Source organism: Mustelus asterias, chromosome 22 (genome assembly GCF_964213995.1).
Source record: "Mustelus asterias chromosome 22, sMusAst1.hap1.1, whole genome shotgun sequence".
In the NCBI taxonomy this organism is placed as follows: domain Eukaryota; kingdom Metazoa; phylum Chordata; class Chondrichthyes; order Carcharhiniformes; family Triakidae; genus Mustelus; species Mustelus asterias.
Genome location: NC_135822.1, coordinates 70,504,088 through 70,519,514, shown reverse-complemented (window position 1 = coordinate 70,519,514; position 15,427 = coordinate 70,504,088). Strand labels below are relative to the sequence as shown.

The window sequence follows — 15,427 nt, the reverse complement described above, 5'->3', positions numbered from 1 at the left end:
GATTTCCGTCAGAGGCCCAGCAATTTCATCTCTCGTCTCCCTGAGCAGTCGAGGATAGATGCCATCAGGCCCTGGGGCTTTGTCAGTTTTAATGTTCATTGCCTTCATTGGCCAGGGCATCGAGCATAAAAGTTGGCAAGCTATGTTACAGCTTTATAAAACTATAGTTAGGCTACATTTGGAATATTGCGTGGTGAATGTTTTAGAAGCCCGCCCATTATAGCTTATTATAGAGGGAAGTGGAGGCTTTGGAGAGAGAGAGCAAAGAAGGTTCCAGGATGTTGCCGGGTCTCGAGGGTGTCGGCTATGAGGAGAGGTTGAATAAACTAGGGTTGTTTTCACTGGAGAGACGGAGGCTGAGGGGAAACCTGATAGAGGTCTACAATATGATGAGAGGCATAGACAAGGTGGGTAGTCAGAGGCTTTTTCCCAGGGTGGAAAGGTCGACAGCAAGAAGGTACAGGTTTAAGGAAAGAGGGGGTAAGTTAGGGGAGATGTGTGGAGAAAGAGAGCGGTGGGTGCCTGAAACGCGCTGTCAGAGGAGGTGGTGGAAGCAGGCACATTAGCAACATTTAAGAGGCATCTGGATGGGTCCATGAATAGGGAGGGAATAGAGGGATACGGACCAAGTAAGGGGAAGAAGGGTTTTATTTTAGGGGAGATATGCGAGGAAAGTTTGTCACACAGAGGGTGTTGGGTGCCTGGAACGCACTGTCAGAGGAGGTGGTGGAAGCAGGCACATTAGCAACATTCAAGGCGTATCTTGAACGGGAGGTGAACAGAGAGATAGAAACCACGTATGGGCAATGAGTAGTGGGTCTAAATAAGGAATAGGAATCGGAACGGGCTTGGTGGGCCGAAGGGCCTGTTCCTGTGCTGTGTTCTCCTTTGTTTTGTCAGGGTTAGCATAAGGCAATGATGTAAAATACAGGCCATGATGTTAAAAAGTTACTGATCTCATTCCCCGAGCTATTTCACATCAGGATTAACAAGAGCCTGTAACACAGCAGAAAACTCCAGAAAGCAGATAATTTGAAAGGAATGCAGTTCTGGCTGCGGTTGCTTTGTAAGTGGTTTCCCTGACATTTTTTAATACACAGAATAACATTACAAAATGGGATCTAAAGCAAAACAGGACAGAGTTCAAGCAAGGGGCTTGGAACACAGTTTAAATAATCTCCAAGCTGCATGTTTGGTGCTTTGATCAAATGCTTTACCTGGGTAAAACATCGATTGCTCTGTCTGATACACTGATGGGGAAACTGGGAAAGCTTCAAGCTGGAGCTCTGTGAATCAGTTGGAAACAATGCCCTTTCCTGCCAAAGTCCCATTTGCTCGCTAGGAACAATTGGGACAGGAGGAGGCCATTCAGCCCCTTCAGCCTGTTCTGCCATTTCATCAGATCACAGAATCTCGCCATTCCTTCACTGTCACTGAGTCAAAATCCTGTATCTCCCTCCCTAACAGAACTGTTGATTTGATTTATTATTGTCACATATATGAGTATACAGTAAAAAGTATTGTTTCTTGCTCGCATACTGTTCATAGAGAAAGGAAGGAGAGGGTGCAGAATGTAGTGTTACAGTTAAAGCTAGGGTGGAGAGAAAGATCAACTTAATGCGAGATAAATCCATTCAAAAGTCTGACAGCAGCAGGGAAGAAGCTGTTCTTGGGTCGGTTGGTACGTGACCTTAGACTTTTGTATCTTTTTCCCGACAGAAGAAGGTGGAAGAGAGAATGTCCGGGGTGCGTGGGGTCCTTGATTATGCTGGCTGCTTTTCCAAGGCAGCGGGAAGTGTAGACAGAGTCAATGGATGGGAGGCTATGGGTTTTAAGGAAGACAGCACCTTCACAAGGGCGACTGGGAAAGGGTAATAAATGCTGGCCTAGCCAGCGATGCCCATATCCGATCAAATAACTTGTTAAAAATTCCAAATTAAACTTGGCTAAAGACAATGAAGCTGAATTTGCAGCTAACACTGCAGAGTCAATGATTGAAACACAGCGTTCTATCTCCTTGCTGAGAGATCCCATTTACCTGTGAGAATGCCCAGATCACCTGGAGGAAGAGAGCTCCTCGCATCAGCAGGAACACTGAACGAGTGTGAAGATTAGCATGTGAGAAACACAGGATCCTTTCAGGGGTTGAAGAATTAACGGGAATTTGGACGTGTGTTTAAATCAAGGAAGGAGCTTCCTTGAAAAACAACTCTTCAATTGAAGGAGGGATCAAAGCATGAGGTTAATGAGCCATGGTTAACTATCAGTGGTCAAAGAAGAAACCCCCATTATCTCACTCTTCACATATTGGAGTTTGCGAGTATCACATTCCAGCAAGTAAACAGTAACCGATAATGGGCAGGCTTCTAAAACATCCACCACAGACCTATCCCTGATTTAACACACTTCCCAATAACAATTCTCAATCATTTCCAATCGATCAATTCTAAAAATGCAAAATCATGAAAGATTGACTGTATTGGACATGGTCACGACTGCTAACTAGCTACAAGACACAGACTTGGTCACTACTGCTAACTAGCTACAAGACACGGACTTGGTCACCACTGCTAACGAGCTACAAGACACGGACTTGGTCACTACTGGTAACTAGCTACAAGGCACGGACTTGGTCACTACTGCTAACTAGCTACAAGACACGGACTTGGTCACCACTGCTAACGAGCTACAAGACACGGACTTGGTCACTACTGGTAACTAGCTACAAGGCACGGACTTGGTCACTACTGGTAACTAGCTACAAGGCACATACTTGTTCACTGCTGGTAACTAGCTACAAGACACGGACTTGGTCACTACTGGTAACTAGCTACAACACACGGACTTGCTCACTACTGGTAACTAGCTACAAGACACGGACTTGGTCACTACTGCTAACTAGCTACAAGACACGGAGTTGGCCTCTACTGGTAACTAGCTACATGACTTGGACTTGGTCACTACCAGTAACGAGCTGCAAGGCACGGACTTGGTCACTACCGGTAACTAACTACAAGACACAGAATTGGCCACTACTGCTAACTAGCTACAAGGTACAGATGTGGTCGCCACTGGTAACTAGCTACAAGACGTGGACTTGGTCACTACTGGTAACTAGCTACAAGACACAGTCTTCCCCGGTCTATATTTCCTTGAGCAGAAATAGCAATCTAATTTGACCAAGTCTGGGGTTTGTATTGAACTCAATAAATCAAACACTCCGAGTTGTAAGGTTCGGAGTTTGAGACAGTCCGAATGAGCTGGACGGCACGATTCTGATCCTCCAAATACTGCCCTGCCTTCCAGCATGACAGGCACGTCTATTGGACACCAAGCCATCATAGCCAGCTGGGACTTCTCAGAGGAGTCCCAAATCCCAGAGTAAAATCCCTGATAACAACCTTGTGTTTAATGGAACGACAGAGGTGAGGTTTTCTCAACTGGAAGAGGCCAGAGGAAGGAGCCATCATCTGAATATTTTACCCAGGCCATTCAAGAGTGTATGTTTATTTATTATTAGTTAGAAGTAGGCTTACATTAACACCACAATAAAGTTACTGTGAAAATCCCCTCGTCGCCACACTCTGGCGCCTGTTCGGGTACACTGAGGAAGAATTTAGCACGGCCAATGCACCTAACTTGCACATCTTTCAGACTGTGGGAGGAAACCGGAGCACCCGGAGGAAACCCACGCAGACACGGGGAGTATGTGCAAACTCCACACAGACAGTGACCCGAGGCTGGGAATCGAACCCGGGTCCCTGGCGCTGTGAGACAGCAGTGCTAACCACTGTGCCACCATGCCACCCGTGTAATAGCTTCAATCACATTTTTTGAAGGCTGCTATGTTTTGATGCACACAAACTAATGCCTTTGAAGAAACGGGGGTCTAATCCCACATTAACTAGCTTTAGAAAGATCTGGTGCCGGTTTCTACAATGGTCCCTGTGACATCCTTCAACCTTGGCAATGAAGTGCACCACAAGCCCTGGCCACTCCGCTGGCACAGGGAAATCTGTTGACGTGACGCATCTGCAGTTGGGTATTTGCGACGCTCCTTCAAATCGACCCCCTCATGGAGAGGACAAAGGAAGGAGTCTGGAGTCCCTGGTGCAGGAAGCGTTCCATCAGGGATGACGCAGAGCCCCTCCAACATCACTGGGGTAGACAGAGTCACGCATTGCCAATGTCGGGAATATCCCTGAGAGCAAACACAACAAGCAAGGGAGGCTCACCTCAATATCGTTGATCAAGGTGTTGATGAATTTGAAGCCGGGTACTCTCTGCTCACTGCACACCACTCCGGCGTCCTCAGTGTGCTTGCAGTCAGTGATCCCCCAGCCGTTAGAGGGGCAAGCAGCCAGGGTCTTCTCAGCACCAGTACAACGGACATTATCAATCCAGATACGACCTGCAGGCAACATTGAAGCAAGCGTCAGGAGCACACAGAGAAGGAGAGAGGCTGGAAAATAATAAAGCTTATTTATTAGCATCACGAGTAGGCTGACATTAACACTGCAATGAAGTTAGTGTGAAATTCTCCCAGTTGTCACACTCCGGCACCTGTTTGGGTACACTGAGGGAGGATTTAGCATGGCCAATGCACCTAATGCACCCAAGTCCAGTTTCCTCCCACACTCCAAATATCTGCGGGTTAGGTGGATTGGCCATGCTAAATTGCCCCTTAGTGTCAGGGGGACTAGCTACGGTAAACGCATGGGGTTATAGGGATAGGGCCTGGGGGGGAATTGTTGTCGGTGCAGACTCGATGGGCCAAATGGCCTCCTTCTGCACTGTAGGATTCTCTGATTCTTACCAGCAAGTCTTTCGGGCTGTGGGAGGAAACCGGAGCACCCGGAGGAAACCCACGCAGACACGGGGAGGGGGAACGCAGTGCAAACTCCACACAGACAGTGACCCGAGCCGGGAATCGAACCCGGCTCCCTGGCGCTGTGAGGCAGCAGTGCTAACCCACTGTGCCACCGTGTCGCCCCCTCCCCCCAGCAGCTGATGACATGATAGGCTCCAAGACCAACTGTGTCATCAAAACCAACCAAGGGTGGTCAAGGCGGTCCATTCTTGGATAGATACAGAATTTGATTCGTCCAACAGATCCCTCAATCTACACCCAAAAAAAGAAAACCCGAATTGATCTGAGGCCTGATACTTGGCTGGGCAAGCAACTTGTGTGGCTCAGCTGTGTTTGCAGTTGTTGTAGTTAAGCTTCAGATGTAGCAGGTCAGAATAACAGATATAGTCACTGATGGCAAAGGAATTACATGAAAAATTCTGCTTTTGGCAGTTCATCGAGCTTGTGTGTTCCAGCTGGACTGCTTTTGTTTGTGCGTTGTGGGAACGGTGCTGTGTAATTAGTTTGCGCAGGCCCAGGGAGAATGAAATACAGACAGGATGTTCCACAGAGGAGGGAAAGAGAGAGAGAGCTCGGCGTAAGGGGAAGGCACCTCTTGAGGGCAGGAATGGCCCTGGGGTGATCAACATTGCACTTCTTCTTGCCTTTGGTCGGAGTCTCGGAGCCGTGGTCTCAGAACGAGGCAACAGCCGTTGAGATGGGGAGAGATGTCTTCACTCAGTGAGTGGAATTCTCTACCCCAGAAGGTTCACTCAGCCATTGAGTGGATTCGAGACGAAGACTGAGAGATTTTTGAACCCCAATAGAACGAAGGAATGTGGATGTGCAAGAGCAAAGTGAATTGGAGGGAGGAGTTCAGCCCTGGTCTTAGTGCACAGTATAGCAGATTCGCCGGGTCGAATGGCCTTGTCCCACTCCTCTATCTTCAGTTCTGAAGAAAAAGCTGAATTTTTCTCTCCTCCTCATTAGATTAGCCATTTTTCCCAGGCATTGAATCATAGGAGCAGTAGACCATTCAGCCCCTCAAGCCTGCTCCACCATTCTGCCCCTCAAGCCTGCTCCGCCATTCCCCCTCAAGCCTGCTCCGCCATTCCCCCTCAAGCCTGCTCCGCCATTCAGCCCCTCAAGCCTGCTCTGCCATTCCCCCTCAAGCCTGCTCCGCCATTCAGCCCCTCAAGCCTGCTCCGCCATTCCCCCTCAAGCCTGCTCCGCCATTCTGCCCCTCAAGCCTGCTCCGCCATTCCCCCTCAAGCCTGCTCCGCCATTCTGCCCCTCAAGCCTGCTCCGCCCATTCAATAAGATCATGGCTGATCTGTGGCCTAACTCCCTTGGCCCATATCCCTTGTTACCCCTGCTCAATAAAAAACTTGTCTATCTTAGACTTAAACCTAAACATCGCGGGATGTGCCTGAACAATGTCATGGTATCACCAAGTTTGTCAACTGTGTGTTTCCATGGATATGGAGGGGGTGTAGGGGTGGCACTGCTGCCTCACAGCACCAGGCACCCGGGTACAATTCCAGCCTCGGGTCACTGTCTGTGTGGAGTTTGCACATTCTTCCCAAGTTTGCGTGGATTTCCTCCCACAGTCTAAAGATGTGCTGGTTGATTGGCCATGCTAAATTGCCCCTTAGTGTCAGGGGGACTAGCTACGATTAATAGGTGGGGTTATGGGGTTAGGGCCTGGGTGGGATTGCGGTCGATGTGGACTCGATGGGCTGAATGGCCTCCTTCTGCACTGTAAGGATTCTATGATTCTATGATAGTCACAGACCCTGCAAGCCACCATCACAGTGGACATGGTCCAATTAATTACCTTTGCCTCTTCCATACTTGGCGCCAGGTACCCATTGTTCTGCGTGGAAGAAGCCCAGTTCCTTACAGATGACTGTTGCCGTTGCAATGGAGAACTCATCATCACACACAGTGCCCCACTCGCCATTGTAGTAGACCTCAACGCGCCCCTCATTCCCTTTCTTCCTTCGGCCTGCTAGTCGCAGCTGGATCTTGGGGACCTGCTCACTGTCATCCTTGGCCAGGCAGTGGAGTTGGAAGGTGCCGCACAGAAACACCAGCACCAAACACTGGTGGAGCGCACAAAAGGGGTCTTTCATCCTGCCGTCACTAGTTGCACCCGATCGGGGAAACCTTCACTCTATTGTTCCTTCTCCAGAGGTCTGCCTGTCTCCTGCAACGAGAACAAAACACTCATTGAACTGAAGAGGAAGAAAAACAGTGACGGTTCTGTCGCTCGCCATTGACCAGGACATAGGCGTCATTTGTGGGACATGGGCGTCGCTGGCTGGGCCAGCATTTATTGCCCATCCCTAGTTCCCCGAGGGCAGTTGAGAGTCAACCACATTGCTATGGCTCTGGAGTCACATGTAGGCCAGACCAGGTAAGGACGGCAGATTTCCTTCCCTAAAGTGAACCAGATGAGTTTTTCCGATAATCAACAATGGTTTCATGGTCATCAGTAGATTCTTAATCCCAGATATTTTTTATTAAATTCAAATTCCACCACCTGCCGTGATGGGATTTGAACTCGGGTCCCCAGAACATTAGCTGAGTTTCTGGATTAATGGTCTAGCGATAACACCACTAGGCCATCACCTGCCCTCCTAGGCCATTGCCTCCCTTGGTGCACTCTAAGCTGTGAAACCTCCTCCCTGGAACCCTCCAACTCTCTCTCCTCCTCAACGATACTTATCTCAACCTAATCCTTTCACCAGGTTTGTGGTTATCAGCCCCACTACATGGACTGTGATCAAATATTATCTGCTTACACTGCTGGCAAGCACCTTCAGGTTTTCACTATGTTCAGGGCGCTTCATAAATGCCCATAAACAGCCCATATAACGCCATGATCACACAGTGATTAGTACTCTGCATTGTGGCCTCAGCAACCTTGGTTGGAATCTGGGTCACGGCATTGCGGATAGGCAATGATATGGCAATGGGCTTTCATTTGGGCGGCACAGGAGCACAGTGGTTAGCACTGCTGCCTCATCGTACCAGGGATGGTTCGATTCCTGGCTTGGGTCACTGTCTGTGAGAGTTTGCACATTCGCCCCATGTCCGCATGGGTTTCCTCTGGGTGCTCCGGTTTCCTCCCACAGTCCGAAAGACGTGCTGGTTAGGTGGATTGGCCATGCTAAATTCTCCCTCAGTGTACGCGAACAGGCGTCGGAGTGTGGCGACTAGGGGAATTTCACAGTAACTTCATTGCAGTGTTAATGTAAGCCTACTTGTGATCAACAAGTAAACTTAAACCACTTTTAAAATGCAAGTTCTAGTTGTTCGTTCTTGACGTTTTGGCCAAGTGAAAGGAACCAAGGGTAAACAGATAGAAGAGTGGTGTACAGTTGAGTGGGACTGGAATACACGACCCGACAGGGATGCTGGATACATCCACATGATGCACAAGTTCTTGAGAAATGACCCCCTCTTCCCAAGTGTTACGCTCGACATTTAACCCTCAGGATTCCCAAACCTCAGGCTCACCTGTACTGAACTGACAGCACTGCTCTGGCCTTGGCTGCCTCTTGATATTCTTCAGACAGTACAGTACGACACGGAGCAGCAACACCTCCAGAGCTCGGCACAGCCACAGCCAAGTGCAAGGGTTCCAGCAATTCCCAACATGCCTTTCTGTAAAATCCATCTGCAGACTCGAGGGGCCAAATGGCCTACTCCTGCTCCTAATGTGGATGTTCGTACAACACCCTTCACCACTTCAGGAAGTCTCAAGCTAACTCAATACTTTGGGGAGTGTAATCTGGAGAGAAGTCCCTGTTCTTCTTTAGAAACACGCCCCATGTGATATTTTACATCCATCACCAAAGCTTTGGTTTAGGCATCTCACCCAAAAGACAACACCTCTGACAGCGCAGCACTCCCTCGATACGGCACCACCAGATCTTGTGTTCACCTTTCTGAAGTTAGCCTCGAACCCCAGAACCTTATGATCCAGGGAAGAGTGTGACACTTACTGTCATTCCAAATTTCAAGCCATATTTATCCCTGGGATTGTGGGAACAAAGATCAAAGCTAGTGGGAATTTTCTCTGGATTCATTGGGATCCATCCTTTAGGTCAAAGATTCATTGACCTAATGCTCCATCAGTTGTGTTACTGGGACTCGGACTGCACAATGTATGGAAGGTCTTCTCCCTGCGTGAACCCCATTGGCCTGATCTCTCAGCCATTCCAGGGCTACACGGAAAGGCTCCTCATTGAGGGTACTTGTCCTACCCTCAATCTCTTGCAAGGTGCTGGGACATTCTTGAAAGAGCCAAGAATCCCATTCCCAAATGCAGAGCACTGAGACCTCCACCTTACCAATATCTCCCTCACCCGCATCCCAACACAACTTCACGAATGTCCTTCAAGGAAGGAAATCTACCGTCCTTACCCCATCTGGCCTACATGTGACTCCAGAGCCACATAAATGTGGTTGACTCTCAACTGCAGCAACGAGGGATGAGCAATAAATGCTGGCCAGCCAGCGACGCCCGTGTCCCATGAATGGATAGAAAAAAAAAAGATTTCCCCAGCACTTTCTGCTTGTATTTCGAATCCATAGTATTTTGCTACTTATTTATCCATTCCACCAATGCCACTCATTTCGATATGGAAGAGTGACCACAAGATACCACAAGTCTGGGGAAAGGGAACCAGATTAAGAAAGGGAACCAGATTAAGAATACTGAAGTGTCACGGGTTCCAAGAACATTTAATCTCCCATCTGCACAAGCCCGCCTTCCGTGGGAACACAATCATGTGGAACAACGAAGCAAGAGGCAAGCCTGTCTAATCTTAACCACAGCATTCAGATTCAAGTAAATCAAACCACAACATAATCAGCTCGGGTTCTTTCACATAGTCTGAGATTTGCCTGGGGTCTCCACTGCCATATGGAAATGTCTTCACTTGTCCGTGCTGCTTTGCACGCAGGACTGAGAGGATCAGCGAGGAAAGGGGGGGGGGGGGGCAGCTTGTGACTCATACCCTCCCCCGGGCCTGCTTTCCTAGACTCCTCTCTGCCTCTCCACGCAGGAAGAAGTCTCACAACGCCAGGGCTGGCCACACAAGCCTGCACACGTGTTTGCACAGTCCAATACACAGAGTGGATGGCACAGAAACAGGTCACTTGGTTTAACTGGGTCCATGCTGCTGTTAGAGCCCCACATGAGTACCCCTGCCTCATCTAATCCCATCCACATGGGAGTCTATCCAGCTTCCCCTTCAGTACATCCGCACTATTCACCTCAATCACTTCCTGAGGGAGCGAGTTCCACATTCCGACCACTCGCGAGGTCGAAAGGTTTCTCCTGAATTCCCGAATGGATGCATTTGTAATTCTTGCCCCCATGGTGTGGATTCCCCACAAGTGGAAACATCTTCCTGACCCGATCAAACCCAGGAGCAGTGCCCTGATCTATCTTGCCTGGTTACAAGCATTCATTCTTGGGGAGGCACGGGGGCACAGTGGGTCAGCACTGCTGCCTCACAGCGCCAGGGACCCGGGTTCGATTGCCGGCTCGGGTCACTGTCTGTGTGGAGTCTGCACGTTCTCCCCCGTGTCTGCATGGGTTTCCTCCGGGTGCTCCGGTTTCCTCCCACAGTCCGAAGATGTGCGGGTTAGGTGGATTGACCTGAACAGGACAAACAAACAAAGAGCAATACAGCACAGGAACAGGCCCTTTGGCCCTCCAAGCCTGCGCTGCTCACGTGCCCACTAGACCATTCTAGGACCACTAGGAGTGTGGAGACTCGGGGAATTTCACAGTAACTTCACTGCAGTGTTAATGTAAGCCTGACCCGCGACTAATAAATAAACATTATACTTTTTACAGATCATTCCTGCACCTACTCGTGCGCCTCTGGCTCCTGGCTGGGATCTGGGAACTGGAATATTACACACCACTTCCAAAGTATGACTCACCCGGGCTCAATCCCAGTTTCAGATCACTGCTCAGCCTTTCCAAATCCATCCCTCCGGCACTGGATCCCACTGGGAAGAGAGGGAGCATTTACAGGGCTACAGGGGAAACAGTGAAACCAGCTGAGTTGTTCATGGAGAGAGCTAGTACAGAAAGCCAAATGGCCTCCTCCTGTGCTGGAACCGTTCTGTACTCCCCATATGGAATGGGTGGAGCTCAATGAGACATCTCTCAGGATTAAACTGCAGTTTGATGCCCAGGAATTCTGGTCACGCACCGATCGTCCACACTGGGAGCCTGAATGTAAGGAATACTCATGTCTGACCACTCACAGCTCAGACTATCACCCCGAATGTGGATCTGAACAGTTAGCTTTGGGAAAGGGAGAGAGAGAGTGTGGAGGGAGAGAGAGGACAGGGAGAGAGAGAGAGGGAGAGAGAGGACAGGGAGGGAGAGAGAGAGAGGGGGGGAGAGAGGACAGGGAGGGAGGGAGAGAAAGAGAGAGGACAGGGAGAGAGAGAGAGAGAGAGGACAGGGAGAGAGAGAGAGAGAGAGGACAGAAAGGGCGAGAGAGAGAGGACAGGGAGAGAGAGAGAGCGAGGACAGGGAGGGAGAGGGAGAGAGAACAGGGAGAGAGAGAGAGAGGACAGGGAGGGAGAGAAAGAGGGAGAGAGAGAGGACAGGGAGAGAGAGAGAGAGGACAGGGAGAGAGAGAGAGAGGACAGGGAGAGAGAGAGAGAGAGAGAGAGGACAGAAAGGGCGAGAGAGGACAGGGAGAGAGAGAGAGAGGACAGGGAGAGAGAGAGAGAGAGAGAGGACAGAAAGGGCGAGAGAGAGAGGACAGGGAGGAAGAGAGAGAGAGGACAGGGAGAGAGAGAGAGAGGACAGGGAGAGAGAGAGAGAGAGGGGGGGAGAGAGGACAGGGAGGGAGGGAGAGAAAGAGAGAGGACAGGGAGAGAGAGAGAGAGAGAGAGGACAGGGAGAGAGAGAGAGAGAGAGAGGACAGAAAGGGCGAGAGAGAGAGGACAGGGAGAGAGAGAGAGCGAGGACAGGGAGAGAGAGAGCGAGGACAGGGAGGGAGAGGGAGAGAGAACAGGGAGAGAGAGAGAGAGGACAGGGAGAGAGAGAGAGAGGACAGGGAGAGAGAGAGAGAGGACAGGGAGGGAGAGAGAGAGGGAGAGAGAGGACAGGGAGAGAGAGAGAGAGAGGACAGGGAGTGAGAGAGAGAGGACAGGGAGAGAGAGAGAGAGAGAGAGAGGACAGGGAGAGAGAGAGAGGACAGGGAGGGAGAGAGAGGACAGGGAGGGAGAGAGAGAGAGAGGGAGGACAGGGAAGGAGAGAGAGGACAGGGAGGGAGGGAGTGAGGACAGGGAGGGAGAGAGAGAGAGAGAGAGGACAGGGAGGGAGAGAGAGAGAGAGAGAGGACAGGGAGGGAGAGAGTGAGGACAGGGAGGGAGAGAGAGAGAGAGAGAGGACAGGGAGGGAGAGAGAGAGGACAGGGAGGGAGAGAGAGAGAGAGAGAGGACAGGGAGGGAGAGAGAGAGGACAGGGAGGGAGAGAGAGAGAGAGAGAGGACAGGGAGGAAGAGAGAGAGAGAGAGAGGACAGGGAGGGAGAGAGTGAGGACAGGGAGGGAGAGAGAGAGAGAGAGAGGACAGGGAGGGAGAGAGAGAGGACAGGGAGGGAGAGAGAGAGGACAGGGAGGGAGAGAGAGAGAGAGAGGGCAGGGAGGGAGAGAGAGAGGACAGGGAGGGAGAGAGAGAGAGAGAGAGGACAGGGAGGAAGAGAGAGAGAGAGAGAGGACAGGGAGGGAGAGAGAGAGAGAGAGAGAGAGGACAGGGGGAGAGAGAGAGAGAGGACAGGGAGGGAGAGAGAGAGAGAGAGAGAGAGGACAGGGAGGGAGAGAGAGAGAGAGAGAGAGAGAGGACAGGGAGGAAGAGAGAGAGAGAGAGAGGACAGGGAAGGAGGGAGTGAGGACAGGGAGGGAGAGAGAGAGGACAGGGAGGGAGAGAGAGAGAGAGAGGACAGGGAAGGAGAGAGAGGACAGGGAGGGAGGGAGTGAGAGAGAGAGAGAGGACAGGGAGAGAGAGAGGACAGGGAGGAAGAGAGAGAGAGAGAGAGAGGACAGGGAGGGAGGGAGAGAGGACAGGGAGAGAGAGAGAGAGGACAGGGAGAGAGAGAGAGAGGACAGAAAGGGCGAGAGAGAGAGGACAGGGAGAGAGAGAGAGAGAGGACAGGGAGGAAGAGAGAGAGAGGACAGGGAGAGAGAGAGAGAGAGAGAGGACAGGGAGAGAGAGAGGACAGGGAGAGAGAGAGAGAGAGAGAGGACAGGGAGAGAGAGAGAGGACAGGGAGAGAGAGAGAGAGAGGACAGGGAGAGAGAGAGGACAGAAAGGGCGAGAGAGCGAGGACAGGGAGAGAGAGAGCGAGGACAGGGAGGGAGAGAGAGAGAGAGAGGACAGGGAGAGAGAGAGAGGACAGGGAGAGAGAGAGAGGACAGGGAGAGAGAGAGGACAGGGAGAGAGAGAGAGGACAGGAGAGAGAGAGAGAGAGAGAGGACAGGGAGAGAGAGAGAGAGGACAGGGAGGGAGAGAGAGAGAGAGAGGACAGGGAGAGAGAGAGAGGACAGGGAGGAGAGAGAGAGAGAGAGGGAGGACAGGGAAGGAGAGAGAGGACAGGGAGGGAGGGAGTGAGGACAGGGAGAGAGAGAGAGAGGACAGGGAGAGAGAGAGAGAGGACAGGGAGAGAGAGAGAGGACAGGAGAGAGAGAGAGAGAGAGAGGACAGGGAGAGAGAGAGAGGACAGGGAGGGAGAGAGAGAGAGAGAGGACAGGGAGAGAGAGAGAGGACAGGGAGGGAGAGAGAGAGAGAGAGGGAGGACAGGGAAGGAGAGAGAGGACAGGGAGGGAGGGAGTGAGGACAGGGAGAGAGAGAGAGAGGACAGGGAGGGAGAGAAAGAGGGAGAGAGAGGACAGGGAGAGAGAGAGAGAGAGAGAGGACAGGGAGTGAGAGAGAGAGGACAGGGAGAGAGAGAGAGAGAGGACAGGGAAGGAGAGAGAGGACAGGGAGAGAGAGAGTGAGGACAGGGAGGGAGAGAGAGAGAGAGAGAGAGGACAGGGAAGGAGAGAGAGGACAGGGAGAGAGAGAGAGAGAGAGAGAGGGCAGGGAGGAAGAGAGAGAGAGAGAGGACAGGGAAGGAGAGAGAGGACAGGGAGGGAGAGAGAGAGAGAGAGAGGACAGGGAAGGAGAGAGAGGACAGGGAGGGAGGGAGAGGACAGGGAGAGAGAGAGTGAGGACAGGGAGGGAGAGAGAGAGAGAGAGAGAGAGGACAGGGAGGGAGGGAGAGGACAGGGAGGGAGAGAGTGAGGACAGGGAGGGAGAGAGAGAGGACAGGGAAGGAGAGAGAGGACAGGGAGGGAGGGAGAGAGAGAGGACAGGGAGGGAGAGAGAGAGGACAGGGAGGGAGAGAGAGAGAGAGAGAGAGACAGGGAAGGAGAGAGAGGACAGGGAGGGAGGGAGAGGACAGGGAGAGAGAGAGTGAGGACAGGGAGGGAGAGAGAGAGAGAGAGAGAGAGGACAGGGAGGGAGGGAGAGGACAGGGAGGGAGAGAGTGAGGACAGGGAGGGAGAGAGAGAGGACAGGGAAGGAGAGAGAGGACAGGGAGGGAGGGAGAGAGAGAGGGCAGGAGAGAGAGAGAGAAAGAGAGGACAGGGAGAGAGAGAGGACAGGGAGGGAGAGAGAGAGAGGACAGGGAGAGAGAGAGGACAGAAAGGGCGAGAGAGAGAGGACAGGGAGAGAGAGAGAGGACAGGGAGAGAGAGAGGACAGGGAGAGAGAGGGAGGACAGGGAGAGAGAGGGAGGACAGGAGGAGGAGAGAGGGAGGACAGGGAGAGAGAGGGAGGACAGGGAGAGAGAGGGAGGGCAGGGAGAGAGGGAGGGCAGGGTGAGAGGGAGGGCAGGGAGAGAGGAGGGCAGGGAGAGAGGGAGGGCAGGGAGAGAGGGAGGGCAGGGTGAGAGGGAGGGCAGGGAGAGAGGGCAGGAGAGAGGGAGGGCAGGGAGAGAGGGAGGCAGGGAGAGAGGGAGGGCAGGGAGAGAGGGAGGGCAGGGAGAGAGGGAGGGCAGGGAGAGAGGGAGGGCAGGGTGAGAGGGAGGGCAGGGAGAGAGGGAGGGCAGGGAGAGAGGGAGGGCAGGGAGAGAGGGGGTGGCAGGGTGAGAGAGGGAGGGCAGGGAGAGAGAGGGAGGACAGGGAGAGAGAGAGGACAGGAGAGAGAGAGAGAGAGGAGGACAGGGAGAGAGAGAGGACAGGGAGAGAGAGAGGACAGGGAGAGAGAGAGAGAGAGGGAGAGAGAGAGAGAGAGGGAGGACAGGGAGAGAGAGGGAGGACAGGGAGAGAGAGGGAGGACAGGGAGAGAGAGGGAGGACAGGGGAGAGAGGGAGGGGAGGGAGAGAGAGGGAGGGGAGGGAGAGAGAGGGAGGCAGGGAGAGAGGGAGGGCAGGGAGAGAGGGAGGGCAGGGAGAGAGGGATGGCAGGGAGAGAGGGAGGGCAGGGGGAGAGGGAGGGCAGGGGGAGAGGGAGGGCAGGGGGAGAGGGAGGGCAGGGGGAGAGGGAGGGCAGG

At 52.3% G+C, this 15,427-nt stretch overlaps 1 protein-coding gene across 4 annotated transcripts in view; it reads right to left on the bottom strand.

Annotated features, from left to right (window-relative positions):
- The window catches only part of LOC144510169 (lysyl oxidase homolog 2-like), a 109,691-nt gene that overhangs the window by 73,155 nt on the left and 21,109 nt on the right, over positions 1-15,427 (bottom strand). For 3 of the 4 annotated variants that reach the window (XM_078239600.1, XM_078239597.1, XM_078239598.1), the window contains exons 2-3: positions 6,687-7,058; positions 4,236-4,411 (exon numbers count right to left, since the gene is read on the bottom strand). In XM_078239600.1, the coding sequence (XP_078095726.1) occupies positions 4,236-4,411; positions 6,687-6,984 (474 nt within the window). In that variant the 5' untranslated portion in view covers positions 6,985-7,058. Of the gene's footprint in view, positions 1-4,235; positions 4,412-6,686; positions 7,059-10,816; positions 11,069-15,427 lie in introns of those variants that run through there. The other variant, XM_078239599.1, reaches the window with a different exon arrangement.